This window comes from Heterodontus francisci, chromosome 44 (genome assembly GCF_036365525.1).
Source record: "Heterodontus francisci isolate sHetFra1 chromosome 44, sHetFra1.hap1, whole genome shotgun sequence".
NCBI lineage: Eukaryota > Metazoa > Chordata > Chondrichthyes > Heterodontiformes > Heterodontidae > Heterodontus > Heterodontus francisci.
Genome location: NC_090414.1, coordinates 21,707,876 through 21,731,833, shown reverse-complemented (window position 1 = coordinate 21,731,833; position 23,958 = coordinate 21,707,876). Strand labels below are relative to the sequence as shown.

Below are 23,958 nucleotides of genomic sequence, written 5' to 3'. Positions count from 1 at the left end.
GCGTGTGGGATATTTCAGAGAGTTACAGTGAGGGGTGTGGGATATTTCAGAGTGTTACAGTGTGGGGTGTATCAGAGAGTGTTACAGTGAGGGGTGTGGGTAGATCAGAGAGTGTTACAGTGTGGGGTGTATCAGAGTGTTACAGTGAGGGGTGTGGGGTATATCAGAGAGTATTACACTGAGGGGTGTGGGGTATATCAGAGAGTATTACACTGAGGGGTGTGGGGTATATCAGAGAGTATTACACTGAGGGGTGTGGGGTATATCAGAGAGTGTCACAGTGAGGGGTGTGGGTATATCAGAGAGTGTTACAGTGTCGGGTGTATTAGAGTTTTACAGTGAGGGATGTGGGGTATATCAAAGAGTGTTACAGTGAGGGGTGTGGAGTATTTCAGAGTGTTACATGAGGGGTGTGGGTTATATCGTAGTGTTACGGTGAGGGGTGTGGGGTATATCAGTGTGTTACAGTTAGGGGTGCGGGGTATATCATAGTGTTACAGTGAGGGGTGTGGAGTATATCAGTGTTACAGTGAGGGGTGTCGGATACATCAGAGTGTTACAGTGAGGGGTGTGGGGTATATCAGAGAGTGTTACAGTGAGGGGTGTGGGGTATATCAGAATGTTAGTGAGGTGTGTCGGGTATTTCAGAGTGTTACAGTGAGGGGTGTGGGGTATATCAGAGAGTGTTACAGTGAGGGGTGTGGGATATATCAGAGAGTGTTACAGCGAGGGGTGTGGGATATATCAGAGTGTTACAGTGAGGTGTGTGGGGTATATCAGAGTGTTACAGTGAGGGGCGTGGGGTATATCAGAGTGTTACAGTGAGGGGTGTGGGGTATATCAGAGTGTAACAGTGAGGGGTGTAGGGCATATCAGAGAGTATTACACTGAGGGGTGTGGGGTATATCAGAGTGTTACAGTGAGGCTGTGGGGTATATCAGAGTGTTACAGTGAGGGGTGTGGGATATATCAGAGTGTTACAGTGAGGAGTGTGGGTATATCAGAGAGTTACAGTGATGGGTGTGGAGGATATCAGAGAGTGTTACATGAGGGGTGTGGGTTATATCGTAGTGTTACGGTGAGGGGTGTTGACTATATCAGAGTGTTACAGTGAGGGATGTGGGATATATCAGAGTGTTACAGTGAGGGGTGTGGGGTATATCAGAGAGTGTCACAGTGAGGGGTGTGGGATATATCAGAGAGTGTCACAGTGAGGGGTGTGGGTATATCAGAGAGTGTTACAGTGTGGGGTACATCAGAGTTTTACAGTGAGGGATGTGGGGTATATCAGAGAGTGTCACAGTGAGGGGTGTGGGGTATATCAAAGAGTGTTACAGTGAGGGGTGTGGAGTATATCAGAGAGTGTTACATGAGGGGTGTGGGTTATATCGTAGTGTTACGGTGAGGGGTGTGGGGTATATCAGAGTGTTACAATGAGTGGTGTGGTGTATATCAGTGTGTTACAGTTAGGGGTGCGGGGTATATCATAGTGTTACAGTGAGGGGTGTGGGGTATATTGGAGAGTGTTTCAGTGAGGGGTGTGGGGTATATCAGAGTGTTACAGTGAGGGGTGTGGGGTATATCAGAGTGTTACAGTGAAGGGTGTGGGGTATATCAGAGAGTGTTACAGTGAGGGGTGTGGGGTATATCAGAGAGTGTTACAGTGAGGGGTGTGGGGTATATCAGAGAGTGTTGCAGTGAGGGGTGTGGGGTATATCAGAATGTTAGTGAGGGGTGTGGAGTATATCAGAGTGTTACAGTGAGGGGTGTGGGATATATCAGAGTGTTACAGTGAAGGGTGTGGGGTATATCAGAGAGTGTTACAGTGAGGGGTGTGGGGTATATCAGAGAGTGTTACAGTGAGGGGTGTGGGGTATATCAGAGAGTGTTACAGTGAGGGGTGTGGGGTATATCAGAGAGTGTTGCAGTGAGGGGTGTGGGGTATATCAGAATGTTAGTGAGGGGTGTGGAGTATATCAGAGTGTTACAGTGAGGGGTGTGGGATATATCAGAGTGTTCCAGTGAGGGGTGTGGGGTATATCAGTATTCCAGTGAGGGGTGTGGGGTATATCAGAGTGTGTTACAGTGAGGGGTGTGGGGTATATCAGAGTGTGTTACAGTGAGGGGTGTGGGGTATATCAGAGTGTTGCAGTGAGGTGTGTGGGATATATCAGAGTGTTCCAGTGAGGGGTGTGGGATATATCAGAGTGTTGCAGTGAGGGGTGTGGGGTATATCAGAGTGTTCCAGTGAGGGGTGTGGGATATATCAGAGTGTTGCAGTGAGGGGTGTAGGGTATATCAGAGAGTGTTACAGTGAGGGGTGTGGGGTAGATCAGAGAGTTAGAGTGAGGGGTGTGGGATATATCAGAGTGTTCCAGTGTGGTGTGTGGGATATATCAGAGTGTTCCAGTGAGGGGTGTGGGATATATCAGAGTGTTCCAGTGAGGGGTGTGGGGTATATCAGAGTGTTCCAGTGAGGGGTGTGGGATATATCAGAGTGTTGCAGTGAGGGGTGTGGGGTATATCAGAGTGTTCCAGTGTGGTGTGTGGGATATATCAGAGTGTTCCAGTGAGGGGTGTGGGATATATCAGAGTGTTGCAGTGAGGGGTGTGGGGTATATCAGAGTGTTCCAGTGTGGTGTTTGGGATATATCAGAGTGTTGCAGTGAGGGGTGTGGGGTATATCAGAGAGTGTTACAGTGAGGGGTGTGGGGTATATCAGAGTGTTCCAGTGTGGTGTGTGGGATATATCAGAGTGTTCCAGTGTGGGGTGTGGGATATATCAGAGTGTTGCAGTGAGGGGTGTGGGGTATATCAGAGAGTGTTACAGTGAGGGGTGTGGGGTATATCAGAGAGTGTTACAGTGAGGGGTGTGGGGTATATCAGAATGTTAGTGAGGGGTGTGGAGTATATCAGAGTGTTACAGTGAGGTGTGTGGGATATATCAGTGTTACAGTGAGGGGTGTGGGATATATCAGAGTGTTACAGTGAGGGGTGTGGGGTATATCAGAGTGTTGCAGTGAGGGGTGTGGGATATATCAGAGTGTTACAGCGAGGGGTGTGGGATATATCAGAGTGTTCCAGTGAGGGGTGTGGGGTATATCAGAGTGTTCCAGTGAGGGGAGTGGGGTATATCAGAGTGTTCCAGTGAGGGGTGTGGTGTATATCAGAGTGTTACAGTGAGGGGTGTGGGATATATCAGTGTGTTCCAGTGAGGGGTGTGGGATATATCAGAGTGTTACAGTGAGGGGTGTGGGATATATCAGAGTGTTACAGTGAGGTTTGTGGGGTATATCAGAGTGTTACAGTGAGGTGTGTGGGATATATCAGAGTGTTACAGTGAGGGGTGTGGGGTATATCAGAGTGTTACAGTGAGGGGTGTGGGGTATATCAGAGTGTTACAGTGAGGTGTGTGGGGTATATCAGAGTGTTACAGTGAGGTGTGTGGGATATATCAGAGTGTTCCAGTGAGGGGTGTGGGGTATATCAGAGTGTTACAGCGAGGGGTGTGGGATATATCAGAGTGTTACAGTGAGGTGTGTGGTATATATCAGAGTGTTACAGTGAGGTGTGTGGGATATATCAGAGTGTTCCAGTGAGGGGTCTGGGGTATATCAGAGTGTTACAGCGAGGGGTGTGGGATATATCAGAGTGTTACAGTGAGGTGTGTGGGATATATCAGAGTGTTCCAATGAGGGGTGTGGGGTATATCAGAGTGTTCCAGTGAGGGGTGTGGGGTATATCAGAGTGTTACAGTGAGGGGTGTGGGGTATATCAGAGTGTTCCAGTGAGGTGTGTGGGATATATCAGAGTGTTCCAGTGAGGGGTGTGGGATATATCAGTGTTACAGTGAGGTGTGTGGGATATATCAGAGTGTTCCAGTGAGGGGTGTGGGGTATATCAGAGTGTTCCAGTGAGGGGTGTGGGGTATATCAGAGTGTTACAGTGAGGGGTGTGGGGTATATCAGAGTGTTCCAGTGAGGGGTGTGGGGTATATCAGTGTGTTCCAGTGAGGGGTGTGGGGTATATCAGAGTGTTGCAGTGAGGGGTGTGGGATATATCAGAGTGTTGCAGTGAGGGGTGTGGGATATATCAGAGAGTTACAGTGAGGGGTGTGGAGTATATCAGAGTGTTACAGTGAGGGGTGTGGAGTATATCAGTGTGTTCCAGTGAGGGGTGTGGGGTATATCAGAGTGTTGCAGTGAGGGGTGTGGGATATATCAGAGTGTTGCAGTGAGGGGTGTGGGATATATCAGAGAGTTACAGTGAGGGGTGTGGAGTATATCAGAGTGTTACAGTGAGGGGTGTGGGGTATATCAGTGTGTTCCAGTGAGGGGTGTGGGGTATATCAGTGTGTTCCAGTGAGGGGTGTGGGATATATCAGAGTGTTACAGTGAGGGGTGTGGAGTATATCAGAGTGTTACAGTGAGGGGTGTGGAGTATATCAGAGTGTTACAGTGAGGGGTGTGGAGTATATCAGGGATTGTTACATTGTGGAGAGGTATATCAGGAATTGTGATGGTTAAAAATTCCTCGGCGGTTTGCAGGCCATGAAATATCAAGGCATTTCGCCAAGAACAATAATTGAATAAATTCAACAGATTCCTTCTGTACAAAATCTACAGAATCAGAGCTCCAAACTTGGAGACAACAGAAAAAAAGACTACAGAATAACAGTTGCCCTCCACCTCCCACCACCCCCCCACACCCACCCCCACTGGTGGCCCAGTCGGAAAGGCAGTTTCTTTTGCGGCACTGAGGCTTAGAGACCCTCCAATTGATGCCTTGTCTTGTGCTGGGCTGACAGTTCTCAGTGCTGCACTCGACAGCAGTGGAAAATCAGTGAGGAATCTCACGCTCCCTCTCCCCTCACCTCCGCAGGCCATGTAGTGTCGGGCAAGGACCAGAATCGGACCCTGCTCTGTTTCTCCCTGCTCCCCCTCCTCCTCCACCTCACCATGCCACCCTCCTTTAGTAGTCTCTTGCTCTTTGCATAGCAGGATCCTTTTGGGCACTCTGACTGTGAGAGGCGGACCCCTATTGTGGGGTGAAAGGGGGACAACAGCTTTAAAGCTGCAGGGTGCCGAGAGCAGCTGCGTGCAGCCCAGACAAAAGAGCATTTCAGCAGATGTCAGGGAAGAGAAATTGTTTTTGCAGAGTGGAATCACATCTCAAGTGAAGCCAAGTCGTTAGGTTATGTAAGAAAAAAAGGAGAGAGATATTTGAGCAATCTGTTTGTTGTCAGGATCACTTAGCATATCTTGGTCTGGTGTCCCTAGATCAACGAGTGAGTGTCTGACAAAGTTACGCAGAGCAGGTGACACGTGACTTGCGTGCTGTATGGATTCCCAGCGTCAGGATCAGGGAGCCAACACTGCTGCCCGGAAGGCGCTGGTCCTTGTTGTGTGCATTTTCAGGGGCTCTCTGCTTTCTCCCACCAAGTGTTTGATGCCAGACAGTTTGTGCCAGTGGGCTATTCGACCTGGGACGCATCACAGTTGAGCCCAACCCTGTTGTCCATGCCCACGCACTTTCCCGCAGGGACCACTCGGTAACGATCATGAGCTGGGGGTGTCCCTGGTTGGTTTCTCCCACCACCCAAACCCTGTCCTACCCAGGAGTACTGAGGCCAAGTCTGGCTTTCCCTCCTGTTGCCAGCTGAGACCTTCTGCTCGATGTGCCTTAGTGCTGCCCCAGGGCATGTTTTTGCTCCGCTGGTCATTTGGGGAACTTCCCTGAGGCACTTTTGTACTCGGGAACAGTTTGTACTTCAGTACACCATATAGCGACCAGTTTGGAGAGGTCAGTCACAGCCTCAGCTACAGAATTGGAGGCCTTAATCTTGACCTCAGAGTCCCTGGGCTTTGGATGGGGGGATAAAAGTCAACTGTGGTTCCCCCACTCCTCATCACTGTCTAGTGATTCCAACCAGAGCACACAGCGAGGAGGGATCAGGCACTGGTTTGTGAGGCCCTCAGCTCCATAGAGTTACATAGAATATGCAGTGCCGAAGCAGATCATTCGGTCAAACTGGTCCGTGCCGCCATTTACGCCCCACTTGAGCCTTCTCCCATCCTTCCTCATCCAACTCTGTCAGCATAAACCTCTATTCTCTTCTTCCTCATATACTTATCTAGCCTCCCCTTAAATGTATCTATGCCAGTCACCTCAACCACTCCTTGTCGTAGTGAGTTCCACATTCTCACCACTGTCTGGGTAAAGAAGTTTCCTCTGAATTTCCAATTTGATTTCCTGGTCACTATCTTACATTGATGGCCTCAAGTTTTGCTCTTTCCCACAAGTGGAAACGTTCTCTCTCAGTCTACTCTTTGTAATTTTAAAGACCTCTATCATTGTTATCCCTCAGTCTTTTTTCAAAAGAAAAGAGCCCCACCCTGTCATCCTTTCCTGGGAGGTATAACCTCTCAGTTCTGGTATCATCCTTGTAAAAAAACTTAAACGGTCCATGTCCACATACAGCAAGACCTAGATAACATTCAGACTTGGAATAGTCAGTGGCAAGTAACATTCACACCACACAAGTGCCAGGCAATGACCATCTCCAACAAGAGAGAATCTAACCATCTCCCTTGACATCAATGGCATTACCATCACTGAATCCCCCACTCTCAACATCCTGAGGATCACCATTGACCAGAAACTTAACTGGACCAGACATATAAATACTGTGGCTACAAGAGCAGGTCAGAGGCTGGGAGTTCTGTGGTGAGTCCACCATCTACAAGGCACAAGGCAGGCATGTGATGGTTTACTCTCCACTTGCCTGGATGGGTGCAGCTCCAACAACACTCAAGAAGCTTGACACCATCCAGAATAAAGCAGTCTCTGCTTGCTTGGCACCCCATCTACAAACATTCACTCCCTCTACCACCGACACACAGTGGCAGCAGTGTGTACCATCTACAAGATCCACTGCAGCAACCCTGTCCTTAGACAGCACCTTCCAAACCCGCGACCTCTACCAACTAGAAGGACAAGGGCAGCAGGTGCATAGGAACACCACCACCTGCAAGTTCCCCTCCAGGTCACATATCATCCTGACTTGGAACTATATCGGCCATTCCTTCACTGTCGCTGGGTCAAAATCCTGGAACTCCCTTCCTAACAGCACTGTGGATGTACCTACACCACACAGGCTGCAGCGGTTCAAGAAGGCAGCTCACCAGCACCTTCTCAAGGGTAATTACGGATGGGCAATAAATGCTGGCCTGGCCAGCAATGCTCACATCCCATGTAAGTATTTTTAAAAATCCTTGTAAATCTTTTTTGCACCTTCTCCAGTGCCTCAATATCTTTTTTAATAATGTGGTGACCAGAACTGTGCACAATGCTCCAAGTGTGGTCTAACCAAGGTTCCATACAAGTTTAGTTAAAAAGCTTCACAGTTTAGCTTGAGTTCGTGAAGATTTAGCAGAGGAGGACAGACACCTGGAGAACTGTACCCCAAGCAGGAAGTCAGCCTGCAACGGAGGAGAGGAGTGGAAGAGCAGCAATCTGCAGTTTGGGGTAGGGATGAGTTAGCCCAATATAGGCTCACATACCTTATTCCAGTTGGCACATGAGCAGGCCTGGCAAAAACCTGGGGAGCAGCTCGCCAAGGGGTGAATTCCAAAGCTAACAAGTCATTGTGTTGCCGTGGCGATTCGATAAAAGTACTGGAAGTGATTAAGGCAAGAGTACAGGTTTGCAATGCAATAGTGAGCCTGACAAAACGCATCCAATTAGGGCCAATTGTTCCCAAATCAACATGGCCTCAACATGGAGAACAAAAAGGCTGGCTGCTCCAACTCTTAAATAACAGTGTTACGTGAGAGCATGGAGAATGTTCCTGGGGAGGAGCCAGTGCTGGGAATCATTAACCAACACCAGGAACAAGTTACTCCACTCCGGGATCACAAACACACTGATTCTCACTGTTTTTGAGATCGCACAGACCGATTCTTAGATCCCATAGATGATTCTAACCGATTACGGGATTTGGGGATCACACGGACTGATTCCCACTGATTCCGGGATCACACAGACTGATTCTCCCTGATTCAAGGATCACTGATTCTCACCAGGGAGAACTCCCTTGCTCTTCAAAATAGGGCCAGGGCTGTGGAATATTTTATGTCCACCTGAGAGGTCAGATAGGACCTCAGTTTAATGTCTCATTACAAAGACGGCACCTCCGTCTGTGCAGCACTCTCTCAGTACTGCCGCTCCGTCAGTGCGACGCTCTCTCAGTACTGACCCTCCGTCTGTGCAGCACTCTCTCAGTACTGCCGCTCCGTCAGTGCGACGCTCTCTCAGTACTGACCCTCCGTCAGTGCAGAGCTTACTCAGTACTGACCCTCCGACAGTGCAGCACTCTCTCAGTACTGCCGCTCCGTCAGTGCGACCCTCTCTCAGTACTGACCCTCTGACAGTGCAGCACTCTCTCAGTACTGCCCCTCCGACAGTGCAGCACTCTCTCAGTACTGCCCCTCCATCAGTGCGACGCTCTCTCAGTACTGACCCTCCGACAGTGCAGCACTCCCTCAGTACTGCCGCTCCGTCAGTGCGACACTCTCTCAGTACTGACTCCCCGACTGTGCAGCGCTTTCAGTACTGCCCCTCCGACAGTGCAGCACAACCTGGGTACTGACCCTCTGACAGTGCGACAGTCCCTCAGTACTGCCCCTCCGACAGTGCGGTGCTCCCTCAGTACTGCCCTTTTGACAGTACAGCGCTCCCTCAATACTGACCCTCTGACAGTGTGGTGCTCCCTCAATACTGACCCTCCGACAGTGCAACGCTCCCTCAGTACTGACCCTCCGACAGTGCAGCGCTCCCTCAGTACTGCCCTTTTGACAGTTCAGCGCTCCCTCAGTACTGCCCCTCCGACAGTGCAGCGCTCCCTCAGTACTGACCCTCCGACAGTGCAGCGCTTCCTCAGTACTGTTACTGGGAGTGTCAGCCTAGATTGTGTGCTCGAGTATCTGGAATGGGAGGGGAGGAGAGCGAGAAGGAGAGAAAGGGAAAAGAGGACTGTAGAAAATCAGTAAATTTTTTGAATTGACGACCTGCCATGCTTTAAGCTCCGGTCTATTGGGCTCACTCTGTCAAAGCTTGAAACTACCATTAATTTTCAGTTTGTGGATCAGAAAACAGATGGAGGAACAACCTGAGTTCAAATAACAGAATACCTCTGCCGGAGCCAGAGTGAGTGGGTGTGAGCCTGAATATGGGAACTGAGAACCTGGAGAAGAGCCATTGAAAAGGCTTTTTCATGGCCCATTGGTTCCTGCCTTTCCCAGCAGTAACATCCTTTAGTTTTGTTGGCCCAAGTGGATGTTTTTTTAGTCACACGTGGGGTTTTGACCGCATTTCTACTCCAAACTTCTGCACGCTGAAAGCAGTCTTGTGTTAGCCTGCCACTTGATATATAGATGGAGCTTGCTGTTAATTGTAGACCGGGAATCACAGGCCCGTTTCAAGGCCTTTGTTCTGTTTTCACTCACCACCACCGCATTGGTATTTGTTAAAGCCCCTGAAAGAGCTGAATAAATTAATCCTTCAGCGTAATGAAGTCAGGCAATGCTCTATTTCTTTTTTAAAGGGCTTCGGGGCAGGGGAGGGATGCTGGCGGGGAATTTCCAATTATCCCCCGTCCTTTCCTTTCCTACTTTTACAGCGGTGACCTCACTTTTAAAAGCACCCTCATTGGCTGTAAAGCGCTGTGGGACCTCCTGCGGTCGTGAAAAGTGCTGTTTGACTGGGCGAGGTGGTTGTAGTTGGGAGGTCATGTGATGAAGCCTCCAGGAATACAGCCAACCAGAGCTGGCAACCCTAACTCTACCTGCCTTCTCGCCATACAGCCCTCAGGGTGGGGGTTTATACCTACCTTTGCCCCTTATCTCTTAATACCTTTAGTGAACAAAAATCTATCAATCTCAGATTTAAACATCTAGTATCAATTGCCATTTGCAGTGACGCACTCCAAACTTATACCACTCTTTGTGTGCAGAAGTATTTCCTAATTTCACTGCTGAGAGGGCCTGGCTCTAATAGTTAGACTAGGCTCCCCAACCAATGGAAATAGTTTCTCTCTCTCTGCCTTTATCGGTTCCCCTTAATATCTTATCCTCTTAACCGTCTAAATTCCAGGGTGTGCAACCCAAGTTTATTTAACCTCTTTGTAATTTAACCCTTGGAGTCCAGGTTGTCATTCTGGTTAATCTACACTGCATTCCTTCCAAGGCCAATATATCCTTCCTAAGGTGTGGTGCCCAGATCTGCTCACAGTAACTTCCGGGTGTAGTCTAACCAGGGCTTTGTATCGCTGTAGATTAAGTTTTACTCCAGCCCTCTAGCTATAGAGGCTGGCTAGGTTGAAGGGGACAGTCTAAATGGGATCAAACGATAAATTAGCTGCGTTTCTGGGCGGAGAAGGGAGAGACGGTGGGGTTAATCTCTGAAAAAGTGACAGGCCTTTTGTGTGTACAGTAAAGCACAAAAGAGGGGGAAGGATGTTGTGAGAAGGCAAACAGACTCGAGGTTTAAGAGGATTGAGAAAATGAGACTACAAAAGCAAAATACCGCGGATGCTGGAAATCTGAAATTAAAAACAGAATGCTGGAGATGCTCGGCATGCTAGGGCAGCATCTGTGGAGAGAGAAAGAGAGTTAATGCTTCAGGTTACAGACACTAAGTTAAACTTGTTCTTTTTTCTCTTCCTTAGACTTGGCTGACCCAAAGACTGGCATCAGTGGCGGAGTGGAGTGTCCGCAGGGCTACAAGAGACTCAACAGCACCCACTGCCAAGGTATGTGGCAGAGATTCCTTGTCCCAGCATATTAGATCCTCCATCTGGTTACGTACATTGCCTGGTGCGTACTGAGCAAAACAGACCAGGATGGTCCCAGGTCCGATGGTCAGCCTGTGCTGAGTTAGCTAACCTCCAGTGTCCTGGGGCCAATATTCATCTCTCAACTAAAATCACTAAAACAGATACAAAAGGAAAAATACTGCTTGATGCTGGAAATCTGAAACGAAGATGGAAAATGCTGGAAGCAATCTGTCTGCTAAGTATTTTTTCAGCATTTTTACCAAAACGGATGTTCTGGTCGTTTATCACATTGCTGTTTGTGGGAGCCTGTTGTGTACGCAATTTGGGTTTCCTCGAAACATAAGTATTTCATTGGCTGTAAAGCACTTGAGGATATTCCTGAGGGTGCGATAGGGGCTATATAGGTGCAAGTCTGCCTTTTTCAAAAGTTACAGCAATGTGGGTTGCAATTCTCCTCCTGATCCCTGGCCTAGGGAGACAAAACATTTTTCCTCGGTTCCTGTTCCTGACTGCGATGTATTGTGCACTTGTGTTGGGCTTCCCTCCGACAGTTGTTCAACAGCAGTGCAGCACACATAGTCTAGGCTCACCCAGGAGGAATGGGGCCCTGGGGCAGGGTACCAGAGGGCATCCAGCGCCTGTGGAATCTGCAACACCACCTCACCGCACCCCCCACCCCCCCGCCCCTCCCCACTTGCAAGACAGCACCTTCAAGAGGGCGGGTGAAGGAAGTACATTTTTGAAATCCAAAATGACTAAATCCTGCACATCATGAAGCAAAGAAAGTAACATTAATCATAGAATCATAAAGCAAGGAATGACGCCATTCAGCCCATCATGCCTGTTCCAGCTCTTTTCTAGAGCTCTCCAATAAATCTGACTCCTCTGCCCTTCTCAGGCAACGCATTCCGGATCATAATTTGCATTCTACAGTACAAATGTAAGATTTCTGTAGCATCTTTCAAAACCTGAAGACCACCCAAAGTGATTTACAGCCAATGAAGTATTTTCTGAAGTGTGGTCACTGTTGTAATGTAGGAAACACGGCAGGCAATTTGCCTACAGCAAGATCCCACAAATAATAATGTAATAATGACCAGATCATCTGTCTTTTTTTCTTAGTGATGTTGGTTGAAGGATAAATATTGGCCCAGGGCACTGGGGAGAAATCCCCCTGCTCGCCTGCTGAGTATGGCTGTGGGATCTTTCATGTCCACCTGAGAGGGTGGATGGGGCCTGAGCTTAATGTCTCACCTCCGAAAGTGCTGAGCTCCCTCAGCACTCAGTCAGGCAGGATTCTGTGCTCAAGTCTCTGGAGTGGGACTTGAAAGATGCTAGGAGGGAAAAGCAGACTCTTGAGAGTGGGTTTTCCAAGTTTGTTTGATCCTGACCAACACCGCACATTCCTAAAATCATCACTTCACGTTTTAGAGATTTCAGAACGCATCAAAAACCGTACTGCCTAGTTCAGAACTGAGGAAGCGACAGTCTTCATTCCTGTCACAATACATCAATTGGTGTATTCCAGACTCTGTGGCCAAAAGTAAATGCCGTACAGCAACCTTTGTTAAGGGAAGATCTTGATTGACCAACTTGATCGAATTTCTTGAAAACGTAACAAGGAGGATTAATGAGGGTAGTGCAGTTGATGTGGTCTACATGGATTTTAGCAAGGCTTTTGACAAGGTCCCACTTGGCAGACTGGTTAAAAAGAATAAAAGCCCATGGGATCCAGGGAATTGCAGCAAGGTGGATACAGAATTGGCTCAGTGGCAGGAAACAAAGGATAATTGTTAATGGATGCTTTACCGACTGGAAAGCTGTTTCCAGTGGCGTTCTGCAGACTCAGTACTGGATCCCCTGCTTTTTTGTGATGTATATTAACGATTTGGACGTAAATGTAGGGGGCATGATCAAGAAGTTTGCAGATGACATAAAGATTGGCCGTGTGGTAGATAGTGAGGAGGATAGCTGTAGACTGCAGGGAGATATTGATGGACTGGTCAGATGGGCAGAAATGTGGCAAATGGAATTCAACCTGGAGAAGTGTGAGATGATGCATTTGGGGAGGTCAAACAAGGCAAAGGAATACACGATTAATGGTAAAGTACTGAGAAGTGTAGAGGAAGTGAGGGACCTTGGAGTGAATATCCACAGATCCCTGAAGGTAGCAGGACAGATCAATCAGGTAGTTGAGAAGGCATATGGAATCCTTTCCCTTATTAGCCGAGGTATAGATTATAAGATCAAGGAGGTTATGCTAGAACTGTATAAAACATTAGTTAGACCACAACTTGAGTACGGTGTGCAGTTCTGGTCACCTCATTACAGAAAGGATGTCATTGCACTAGAGAGGATACAGAGGAGATTTACGAGGATGTTGCCAGGACTGGAAAAATGCAGCTATGAGGAAAGATTGGATAGGCTGGGGTTGTTCTCCTTGTAACAGAGAAGGCTGAAGGGAGATCTGATTGAAATGTACAAAATGTTGAGGGGCCTGGATACAGTGAAGGTGAAGGGTCTAGTCACCTTAGCAGAGAGGTCAGTGATGAGGGGGCAGAGATTTAAATTGATTGGTAGAAAAATTAGAGGGGAGATGAGGAAAAACCTTTTTTACCAAGAGGGTGGTGATTGTCTGGAACTCACTGCCTGAAAGGATAGTAGAGGCATAAACCTTCAACTTATTTAAAAGGTGTCTGGATACGCACCTCAAGTGCCGTAACCTGCAGTGCTACGGACCAAATGATGGAAGGTGGGATTAGGCTAGTTGGCTCTTTTTTTGGCTGGAGCAGACATGATGAGCCAAGTGGTCCCTTTCTGTGCCGTAAACTTTCTAGGATTCTATTAATCACGGACACAACAGAGTGTAAAATAACTGCATCTCTCACTCACTGTCTCTCCCTCTTTCCCTTTCTCTCTCTCTCACTCACTCTTTCTCTCTCATTTACTCACACTTTCTCCCTCTCACTCTGTTGCTCTCCCTCCCTCTGTCTCCCCCACCTCTGTCGCTGTCTCTCTAACTCCCTCTCTCCCCTTCCTCCCCCGCACCCCGCCCCCCGCCACTCCCTGCTCTCTGTCTGCTCTTTCCAGATATCAATGAGTGCCTGATGCAGGGAGTTTGCCAGAATGCAGAGTGTCTCAACACGCAGGGGAGCTTCCGTTGTGCTTGCAAGCCTGGCTATGTAATGGGACCATTGCGAACACACTGTATCGGTAAGTGGATGATGACTCCAGGGCAATAACATACATGCCCAGACTGGTGTGGTATTCAGCCACACTCAACAAAATGGTCTCCGCTTCAAGTCCTGGTCTGTGCCAAGTTGCCTGAACACAGTCAGAGCAACAGTCAGGGTATGGAAATTGGCAGTTTCACAGGGAGAGGATGAAGAGAAATTAGCCAGGGCTTTTGCCACCAATTACTGGAAGGAATGGGAGTATGAACTCGGGTATATCAGAGAATGTTACAGCGAGGGGTGTGGAGTATATCAGAGTGTCACAGTGAGGGGTGTGGGGTATATCAGAGTGTTACAGTGAGGGGTGTGGGGTATATCAGAGTGTTAAAGTGAGGGGTGTGGGATATATCAGAGTGTTAAAGTGAGGGGTGTGGGATATATCAGAATGTTACAGTGAGGGTTGTGGGGTATATCAGAATCTTACAGTGAGGGTTGTGGGGTATATCAGAGTGTTACAGTGAGGGGTGAGGGGTATATCAGAGTGTTATAGTAAGGGGTGTGGGATATATCAGAATGTTACAGTGAGGGTTGTGGGGTATATCAGAGTGTTATAGTAAGGGGTGTGGGATATATCAGAGTGTTACAGTGAGGGGTATATCAGAGTGTTATAGTGAGGGGTGTGGGATATATCAGAATGTTACAGTGAGGGGTGTGGGGTATATCAGAGTGTTATAGTAAGGGGTGTGGGATATATCAGAATGTTACAGTGAGGGTTGTGGGGTATATCAGAATGTTACAGTGAAGGTTGTGGGGTATATCAGAGTGTTACAGTGAGGGGTGTGGAGTATATCAGAGTGTTATAGTAAGGGGTGTGGGATATATCAGAATGTTACAGTGAGGGTTGTGGGGTATATCAGAGTGTTACAGTGAGGGGTGTGGGGTATATCAGAGTGTTACAGTGAGGGGTGTGGTGTATATCAGAGTGTTACAGTGAGGGGTGTGGGGTATATCAGAGTGTTACAGTGAGGGGTGTGGTGTATATCAGTTTGTTACAGTGAGGGGTGTGGTGTATATCAGAGTGTTACAGTGAGGGGTGTGGTGTATATCAGAGTGTTACAGTGAGAGGTGTGGGGTATATCAGAGTGTTACAGTGAGGGGTGTGGTGTATATCAGAGTGTTACAGTGAGGGGTGTGGTGTATATCAGAGTGTTACAGTGAGGGGTGTGGTGTATATCAGTGTGTTACAGTGAGGGGTGTGGTGTATATCTGTGTTATAGTGAGGGGTGTGGGGTATATCAGAGTGTTACAGTGAGGGTATGGTGTATATCAGTGTGTTACAGTGAGGGGTGTGGTGTATATCAGTGTGTTACAGTGAGGGGTGTGGTGTATATCTGTGTTACAGTGAGGGGTGTGGCGTATATCAGAGTGTTACAGTGAGGGTATGGTGTATATCAGTGTGTTACAGTGAGAGGTGTGGGGTATATCAGTGTGTTACAGTGAGAGGTGTGGTGTATATCAGTGTGTTACAGTGAGGGGTGTGGTGTATATCAGTGTGTTACAGTGAGGGGTGTGGTGTATATCTGTGTTACAGTGAGGGGTGTGGGGTATATCAGAGTGTTACAGTGAGGGTATGGTGTATATCAGTGTGTTACAGTGAGAGGTGTGGTGTATATCAGAGTGTTACAGTGAGGGGTGTGGTGTATATCTGTGTTACAGTGAGGGGTGTGGGGTATATCAGAGTGTTACAGTGAGGGTATGGTGTATATCAGTGTGTTACAGTGAGAGGTGTGGTGTATATCAGTGTGTTACAGTGAGAGGTGTGGTGTATATCAGAGTGTTACAGTGAGGGGTGTGGTGTATATCTGTGTTACAGTGAGGGGTGTGGGGTATATCAGTGTGTTACAGTGAAGGGTGTGGTATATATCAGTTTGTTACAGTGAGGGGTGTGGTGTATATCAGTGTGTTACAGTGATGGGTGTGGTGTATATCAGTGTGTTACAGTGAGGGGTGTGGTGTATATCAGTTTGTTACAGTGAGGGGTGTGGTGTATATCAGGGTGTTACAGTGAGGTGTGTGGTGTATATCAGTTTGTTACAGTGAGGGGTGTGGTGTATATCAGTGTGTTACAATGAGGGGTGTGGTGTATATCAGTGTGTTACAGTGAGTGGTGTGGCGTATATCAGTGTGTTACAGTGCGGGGTGTGGGGTATATCAGTTTGTTACAGTGAGGGGTGTGGTGTATATCAGTGTGTTACAGTGAGGGGTGTGGTGTATATCAGTTTGTTACAGTGAGGGGTGTGGTGTATATCAGTGTGTTACAGTGAAGGGTGTGGTATATATCAGAGTGTTACAGTGAGGGGTATATCAGAGTGTTATAGTGAGGGGTGTGGGATATATCAGAATGTTACAGTGAGGGGTGTGGGGTATATCAGAGTGTTATAGTAAGGGGTGTGGGATATATCAGAATGTTACAGTGAGGGTTGTGGGGTATATCAGAATGTTACAGTGAAGGTTGTGGGGTATATCAGAGTGTTACAGTGAGGGGTGTGGAGTATATCAGAGTGTTATAGTAAGGGGTGTGGGATATATCAGAATGTTACAGTGAGGGTTGTGGGGTATATCAGAGTGTTACAGTGAGGGGTGTGGGGTATATCAGAGTGTTACAGTGAGGGGTGTGGTGTATATCAGAGTGTTACAGTGAGGGGTGTGGTGTATATCAGTGTGTTACAGTGAGGGGTGTGGGGTATATCAGAGTGTTACAGTGAGGGGTGTGGTGTATATCAGTTTGTTACAGTGAGGGGTGTGGTGTATATCAGAGTGTTACAGTGAGGGGTGTGGTGTATATCAGTTTGTTACAGTGAGGGGTGTGGTGTATATCAGTTTGTTACAGTGAGGGGTGTGGTGTATATCAGTGTGTTACAGTGAGGGGTGTGGTGTATATCAGTTTGTTACAGTGAGGGGTGTGGGGTATATCAGAGTGTTACAATGAGGGGTGTGGTGTATATCAGTTTGTTACAGTGAGGGGTGTGGTGTATATCAGTTTGTTACAGTGAGGGGTGTGGTGTATATCACTTTGTTACAGTGAGGGGTGTGGTGTATATCAGTGTGTTACAGTGAGGGGTGTGGTGTATATCAGTTTGTTACAGTGAGGGGTGTGGTGTATATCAGTGTGTTACAGTGAAGGGTGTGGTATATATCAGAGTGTTACAGTGAGGGGTATATCAGAGTGTTATAGTGAGGAGTGTGGGATATATCAGAATGTTACAGTGAGGGGTGTGGGGTATATCAGAGTGTTATAGTAAGGGGTGTGGGATATATCAGAATGTTACAGTGAGGGTTGTGGGGTATATCAGAATGTTACAGTGAAGGTTGTGGGGTATATCAGAGTGTTACAGTGAGGGGTGTGGAGTATATCAGAGTGTTATAGTAAGGGGTGTGGGATATATCAGAATGTTACAGTGAGGGTTGTGGGGTATATCAGAGTGTTACAGTGAGGGGTGTGGGGTATATCAGAGTGTTACAGTGAGGGGTGTGGTGTATATCAGAGTGTTACAGTGAGGGGTGTGGTGTATATCAGTGTGTTACAGTGAGGGGTGTGGGGTATATCAGAGTGTTACAGTGAGGGGTGTGGTGTATATCAGTTTGTTACAGTGAGGGGTGTGGTGTATATCAGAGTGTTACAGTGAGGGGTGTGGTGTATATCAGTTTGTTACAGTGAGGGGTGTGGTGTATATCAGTTTGTTACAGTGAGGGGTGTGGTGTATATCAGTGTGTTACAGTGAGGGGTGTGGTGTATATCAGTTTGTTACAGTGAGGGGTGTGGGGTATATCAGAGTGTTACAATGAGGGGTGTGGTGTATATCAGTTTGTTACAGTGAGGGGTGTGGTGTATATCAGTTTGTTACAGTGAGGGGTGTGGTGTATATCAGTTTGTTACAGTGAGGGGTGTGATGTTTATCAGTTTGTTACAGTGGGGGGTGTGGTGTATATCAGTGTGTTCCAATGAGGGGTGTGGTGTATATCAGTGTGTTACAGTGAGGGGTGTGGTGTATATCAGGGTGTTACAGTGAGGGGTGTGGTGTATATCAGTTTGTTACAGTGAGGGGTGTGGTGTTTCTCAGTGTGTTACAGTGAGGGGTGTGGTGTATATCAGTTTGTTACAGTGAGTGGTGTGGTGTATATCAGTGTGTTACAATGAGGGGTGTGGTGTATATCAGCTTGTTACAGTGAAGGGTGTGGTGTATATCAGTTTGTTACAGTGAGTGGTGTGGTGTATATCAGTGTGTTACAGTGAGTGGTGTGGTGTATATCAGTGTGTTACAGTGAGTGGTGTGGTGTATATCAGTGTGTTACAATGAGGGGTGTGGTGTATATCAGCTTGTTACAGTGAGTGGTGTGGTGTATATCAGTGTGTTACAATGAGGGGTGTGGTGTATTCAGTTTGTTACAGTGAAGGGTGTGGTGTATTTCAATTTGTTGCAGTGCGGGGTGTGGTGTATATCAGTGTGTTACAGTGAGTGGTGTGGTGTATATCAGTGTGTTACAATGAGGGGTGTGGTGTATTCAGTTTGTTACAGTGAAGGGTGTGGTGTATTTCAATTTGTTGCAGTGCGGGGTGTGGTGTATATCAGTGTGTTACAATGAGGGGTGTGGTGTATATCAGTTTGTTACAGTGAGGGGTGTGGTGTATATCAGGGTGTTACAGTGAGGGGTGTGGTGTATATCAGTTTGTTACAGTGAGTGGTGTGGTGTATATCAGTGTGTTACAATGAGGGGTGTGGTGTATATCAGTTTGTTACAGTGAAGGGTGTGGTGTATATCAGTTTGTTACAGTGCGGGGTGTGGACTATATTTGAATTTTATAGCAGCCGGTGACTGAGCGATTTATCTTCCTGCTTCTGATGCAGTGACGGAGAAACCCGAAGAGAAGGGGCCTTGCTACCTGCTGGTAAATGCTGAGAAGCGATGTGCTTACCCTCTGGGCGGGGAGCTGACCAAACAGATCTGTTGCTGTACGGTGGGGAAAGCCTGGGGCTCCGACTGCGACCCCTGCCCCAACCCTGGAACAGGTAAGTGATTATCTCGGCTCTCCTGCTCATTTCCCTGTCGGCCTCCAAATATCAAATGGACCCCAGAATATCCTCACAGAAAAAAGAGAAAGAACTCCCGCTTCTACAACACCCATCTCAGGATGTCCGAAAATGCTTTCTCGCCATTGATGTACTTTTGAAGTGGCGTCACTGTTGTCATGTATGAAACACAGCAACCAATTTGTGGACAGCAAGCTCCCACAAAGAGCAATGTGATAATGATCAGATCATCTGCTTTAGGTGTTGACTGAGAAATAAATATTCGACACCAGTGAGGTCTCCCCCACACTTCTTCCAATAGTGACTGTAGGACCTTATTGTCCACCCAAGAGGGCTGACAGAGCCTTGTTTTCTTGTCTCATCTGAAATACATTGTCTCTGACAGTGCGGCACTCCCTCAGTACTGACCCTCCAACAGTGCAGTGCTCACACAATACTGAGCCTCCGACAGTGCGGCACTCCTTCAGTACTGACCCTCCGACAGTGCAGTGCTCACACAATACTGAGCCTCTGACAGTGCGGCGCTCCCTGAGTACTGACCCTCTGACAATGCAGAGCACCCTCAGTACTGACCATCCGACAGTGCGGCACTCCCTGAGTACTGCCCCTCTGACAGTGCAGCGCTCCCTGAGTACTGCCCCTCTGACAGTGCGGCGCTCCCTCAGTACTGACCCCCTGACAGTGCAGCGCTCCCTCAGTGCTGACCCCCCCTGACAGTGCGGCACACCCTCAGTACTGCCCCTCCGACAGTGCAGCACTCCCTTAGCATTGCCACTGGGAGTGTTGGCCTGGATTTTGTGCTCATGTCTCGGAGTGGGATTCAAACCCATGACCTTCTGACTCAGAGGCAAAAGGGATACCCACTGAGCCATGGTGTACCCAGGAGAATCTCATCTCTTCCCCATGTCCTTTCTGTTCACCTGCCATTTCAGTGCAAAGCAAGAATGAAAAATTCATCTTCTACACTGGCCCCACTAGGACAGGGTAGCCTGAGATAGGCTGCCAGTGACTGGAAAGTTTGCCACATTTTGCCAGTAATCTCTTTAATTTCTCTCTCCATCTTGCTCCCCAATTCTACATTAGAACATACAAAATAGGAGCAGGTGTAGGCTAATTAATTGTAATTCAGGCTGAGGACTAAGCTAGGAGCGCAGTTGTTCCTACCCTGCTGAGATCAGGGGTAGAACTGTAACTTTTCCTGGTCTCAGACCCCAAAAGCAAAACTAATTCTGCCTTCCTGCGCTCTCCCCATAGCCCTGTATCAATCCCAAACTAATCCCACTTTCTCCCTGTCGCCCTGTATCAATCCCAAACTAATCCCACTGCCGTGCTCTCTCCCCATAGCCCTGTATCAATCCCAAACTAATCCCACTTTCTCCCTGTCGCCCTGTATCAATCCCAAACTAATCCCACTTTCTCCCTGTCGCCCTGTATCAATCCCAAACTAATCCCACTGCCCTGCTCTCTCCCCATAGCCCTGTATCAATCCCAAACTAATCCCACTGCCGTGCTCTCTCCCCATAGCCCTGTATCAATCCCAAACTAATCCCACTGCCCTGCTCTCTCCCCATAGCCCTGTATCAATCCCAAACTAATCCCACTGCCCTGCTCTCTCTCCATATCCCTGTATCAATCCCAAACTAATCCCACTGCCCTGCTCTCTCTCCATATCCCTGTATCAATCCCAAACTAATCCCACTGCCCTGCTCTCTCCTCATAGCCCTGTATCAATCCCAAACTAAACCCACTGCCCTGCTCTCTCCCCATAGCCCTGTATCAATCCCAAACTAATCCCACTGCCCTGCTCTCTCCCCATAGCCCTGTATCAATCCCAAACTAATCCCACTGTCCCGCTCTCCCCCCATAGCCCTGTATCAATCCCAAACTAATCCCACTGCCGTGCTCTCTCCCCATAGCCCTGTATCAATCCCAAACTAATCCCACTGCCCTGCTCTCTCCCCATAGCCCTGTATCAATTCCAAACTAATCCCACTGCCCTGCTCTCTCCCCATAGCCCTGTATCAATCCCAAACTAATCCCACTGCCCTGCTCTCTCTCCATATCCCTGTATCAATCCCAAACTAATCCCACTGCCCTGCTCTCTCCCCATAGCCCTGTATCAATCCCAAACTAATCCCACTGTCCAGCTCTCACCCCACAGCCCTGTATCAATACCCAAACTAATCCCACTGCCCTGCTCTCTCCCCATAGCCCTGTATCAATCCCAAACTAATCCCACTGCCCTGCTCTCTCCCCATAGCCCTGTATCAAACCCAAACTAATCCCACTGCCCTGCTCTCTCCCCATAGCCCTGTATCAATCCCAAACTAATCCCACTGCCCTGCTCTCACCCAACAGCCCTGTATCAAACCCAAACTAATCCCACTGCCGTGCTCTCTCCCCATAGCCCTGTATCAATCCCAAACTAATCCCACTGCCCTGCTCTCTCCCCATAGCCCTGTATCAATCCCAAACTAATCCCACTGCCCTGCTCTCTCCCCATAGCCCTGTATCAATCCCAAACTAATCCCACTGCCCTGCTCTCTCCCCATAGCCCTGTATCAATCCCAAACTAATCCCACTGCCCTGCTCTCACCACACAGCCCTGTATCAAACCCAAACTAATCCCACTGCCGTGCTCTCTCCCCATAGCCCTGTATCAATCCCAAACTAATCCCACTGCCCTGCTCTCACCACACAGCCCTGTATCAAACCCAAACTAATCCCACTGCTCTGCTTTCCCCAAACCTTGTCTCTTCCTCTGCTTCAAATGTTTATCTAATTTTCCCTTAATAGTTGCAATGGTCTCAGCCTCGATCATTCCCAATGTACTCCCCGTCCTTTTGACCAAATTTTGTGGATTTCCACCTGGATTGATCCATGTCTAATCTGTGGCTTCTTGGGCAAATGGCCAGCACCGTGAGCCAGAATGCTGCTTTGTTGTACCTGAGTGAATCATTAACCCTTTGCTTGACTTGTCCGTCAAAGCTGAGTTCCAGGAGACATGTCCGGCCGGAATGGGCTACCACTTCTCCAGCTCCCACCAGAAGATCAGCATCCCGCCCGGCAGTAGTATCATGGTCCGTATTGATCCAGATGGCAAAGCCAGGATAGTTCAGGTGCCAGTTACCACGCCCACCTCCGTCACCCAGGATGCAGATGCCAAGGATAACGTTGAGGGTTCGTATGAGCTGTAATCATATGTCATAGGAGCACTTCCCTCTACGTTGTCCGACCTATAGACCTTTGCCCTAACTCACTCTAGCACCAATACTGGATGGTCACTGTTCAATATAGGGGTGTGTTACTTCTGAAACCTGCACCAGTCAGATGGGATATAAACTCTCATACAAACACATACGAACATATGAATTAGGAGCAGGAGTAGGGGCCACTCAGCCTCTTGAGCCTGTTCCACCATTCAATAAAATAATGGCTGATCTGATTGTAACCTCAACTCCACATTCCCACCTACCCCCCCGTAATCTTTTCCCCCTTGCTTATCAAGAATCTATCTACCTCTGCCTTAAAAATATTCAAAGACTCTGCTTCCACTGCCTTTTGAAGAAGCAAGTTCCAAAGACTCACGATCATCTGAGAGGAAATGTTTCTCCTCATCTCTGTCTTAAATGGGCGACCCCTTATTTTTAAACAGTGACCCCTAGTTCTAGATTCTCCCACAAGGGGAAACATCCTTTCCACATCCACCCTGTCAAGACCCCTTATATGTTTCAATCAAGTCGCCTCTTACTTTTCTAAACTCCAGTGGATAGAAGCCTAGCCTATCCAACCTTTCCTCATAAAACAACCCGCCCATTCCAGGAATTAGTCTAGTAAACCTTAGCTGAACTGCTTCCAACACATTTACATCCTGCCTTAATTAAGGAGACCAATACTGTACACAGTACTCCAGATGTGGTCTCACCAATACTGTACACAGTACTCCAGATGTGGTCTCACCAATACTGTGCACAGTACCCCAGATGTGGTCTCACCAATACTGTACACAGTACCCCAGATGTGGTCGCACCAATGCCTTGTATAACTAAAGCATAACCTCCCTACTTTTGTATTCAATTGTCCTCACAATAAATGATAACATTCTATTAGTTTAATTATTTCCTAACCTCCCTACTAACCTTTTTCGATTCAGGCACTAGGACACCCAGCTCCCTCTGCATCTCAGAGCTCTGCAATCTCTCACCATTTAGAAAATGGGCTGAATTTTACCAGCCCCTCAAAGCCGTGGGTCACGGGGGAGGGGGCAGTAAAATTCTGCAGGGAGAGGCCCACCTTGACCCGTGATGTCGAGAAGGGCCCGCCGCATATTACCGGCAGCGGAGGGACCTCGGTGTGGCCGCCCCCTGCCCCCCACTGCTGCCTGGCGGCAGGCCCTTCATCTTAATATTCAAATTAACAATAAAGAGATGTAAATGAACTTACCTGCAGGCGGCGGCCGTCCCACACCGATTTTACGGCTGCCATTTGTCCTTCGCGTGCCTTTGGAACTCCATATGGAGTTCCGAGGTGAGAACCTGGGTGGGGAGGGGGGAGGAATAAGATTTTCAGGGCGGGACGGAAAGGGGAGCAGTGTTGTGGGGATATTGGGAAGGGGTTGAAGGGCAAATGAAAGAAGGTTGGGGGGGGCAAGTTCTGGTAGGGAATAAAGTGAGTTTTGTCAATGAGGGCCAATTAAATGACCATTGAGGGAGTTGGGGAAGGACCTACATGTCATCCTGTACCTTTATAAATTAAAATCTGTGTTAAGAGCTTAAAGTCCTTTTAAAAAATGCGCAGGAGCAAGACGCCGTTGCCAGGGACGTGGTGAACACCCCCTCTACATCTCTGGGGGTGGCTGCCC

At 48.1% G+C, this 23,958-nt stretch overlaps 1 protein-coding gene across 5 annotated transcripts in view; it reads left to right on the top strand.

Annotated features, from left to right (window-relative positions):
* ltbp3 (latent transforming growth factor beta binding protein 3) overlaps positions 1-23,958 on the top strand; it is a 162,303-nt gene that overhangs the window by 95,123 nt on the left and 43,222 nt on the right. For 4 of the 5 annotated variants that reach the window (XM_068021818.1, XM_068021815.1, XM_068021816.1 and 1 more), the window contains 4 exons: positions 10,727-10,810; positions 13,925-14,047; positions 18,915-19,076; positions 22,086-22,277. In XM_068021818.1, the coding sequence (XP_067877919.1) occupies positions 10,727-10,810; positions 13,925-14,047; positions 18,915-19,076; positions 22,086-22,277 (561 nt within the window). The remainder of the gene's footprint in view (positions 1-10,726; positions 10,811-13,924; positions 14,048-18,914; positions 19,077-22,085; positions 22,278-23,958) is intronic. The other variant, XM_068021817.1, reaches the window with a different exon arrangement.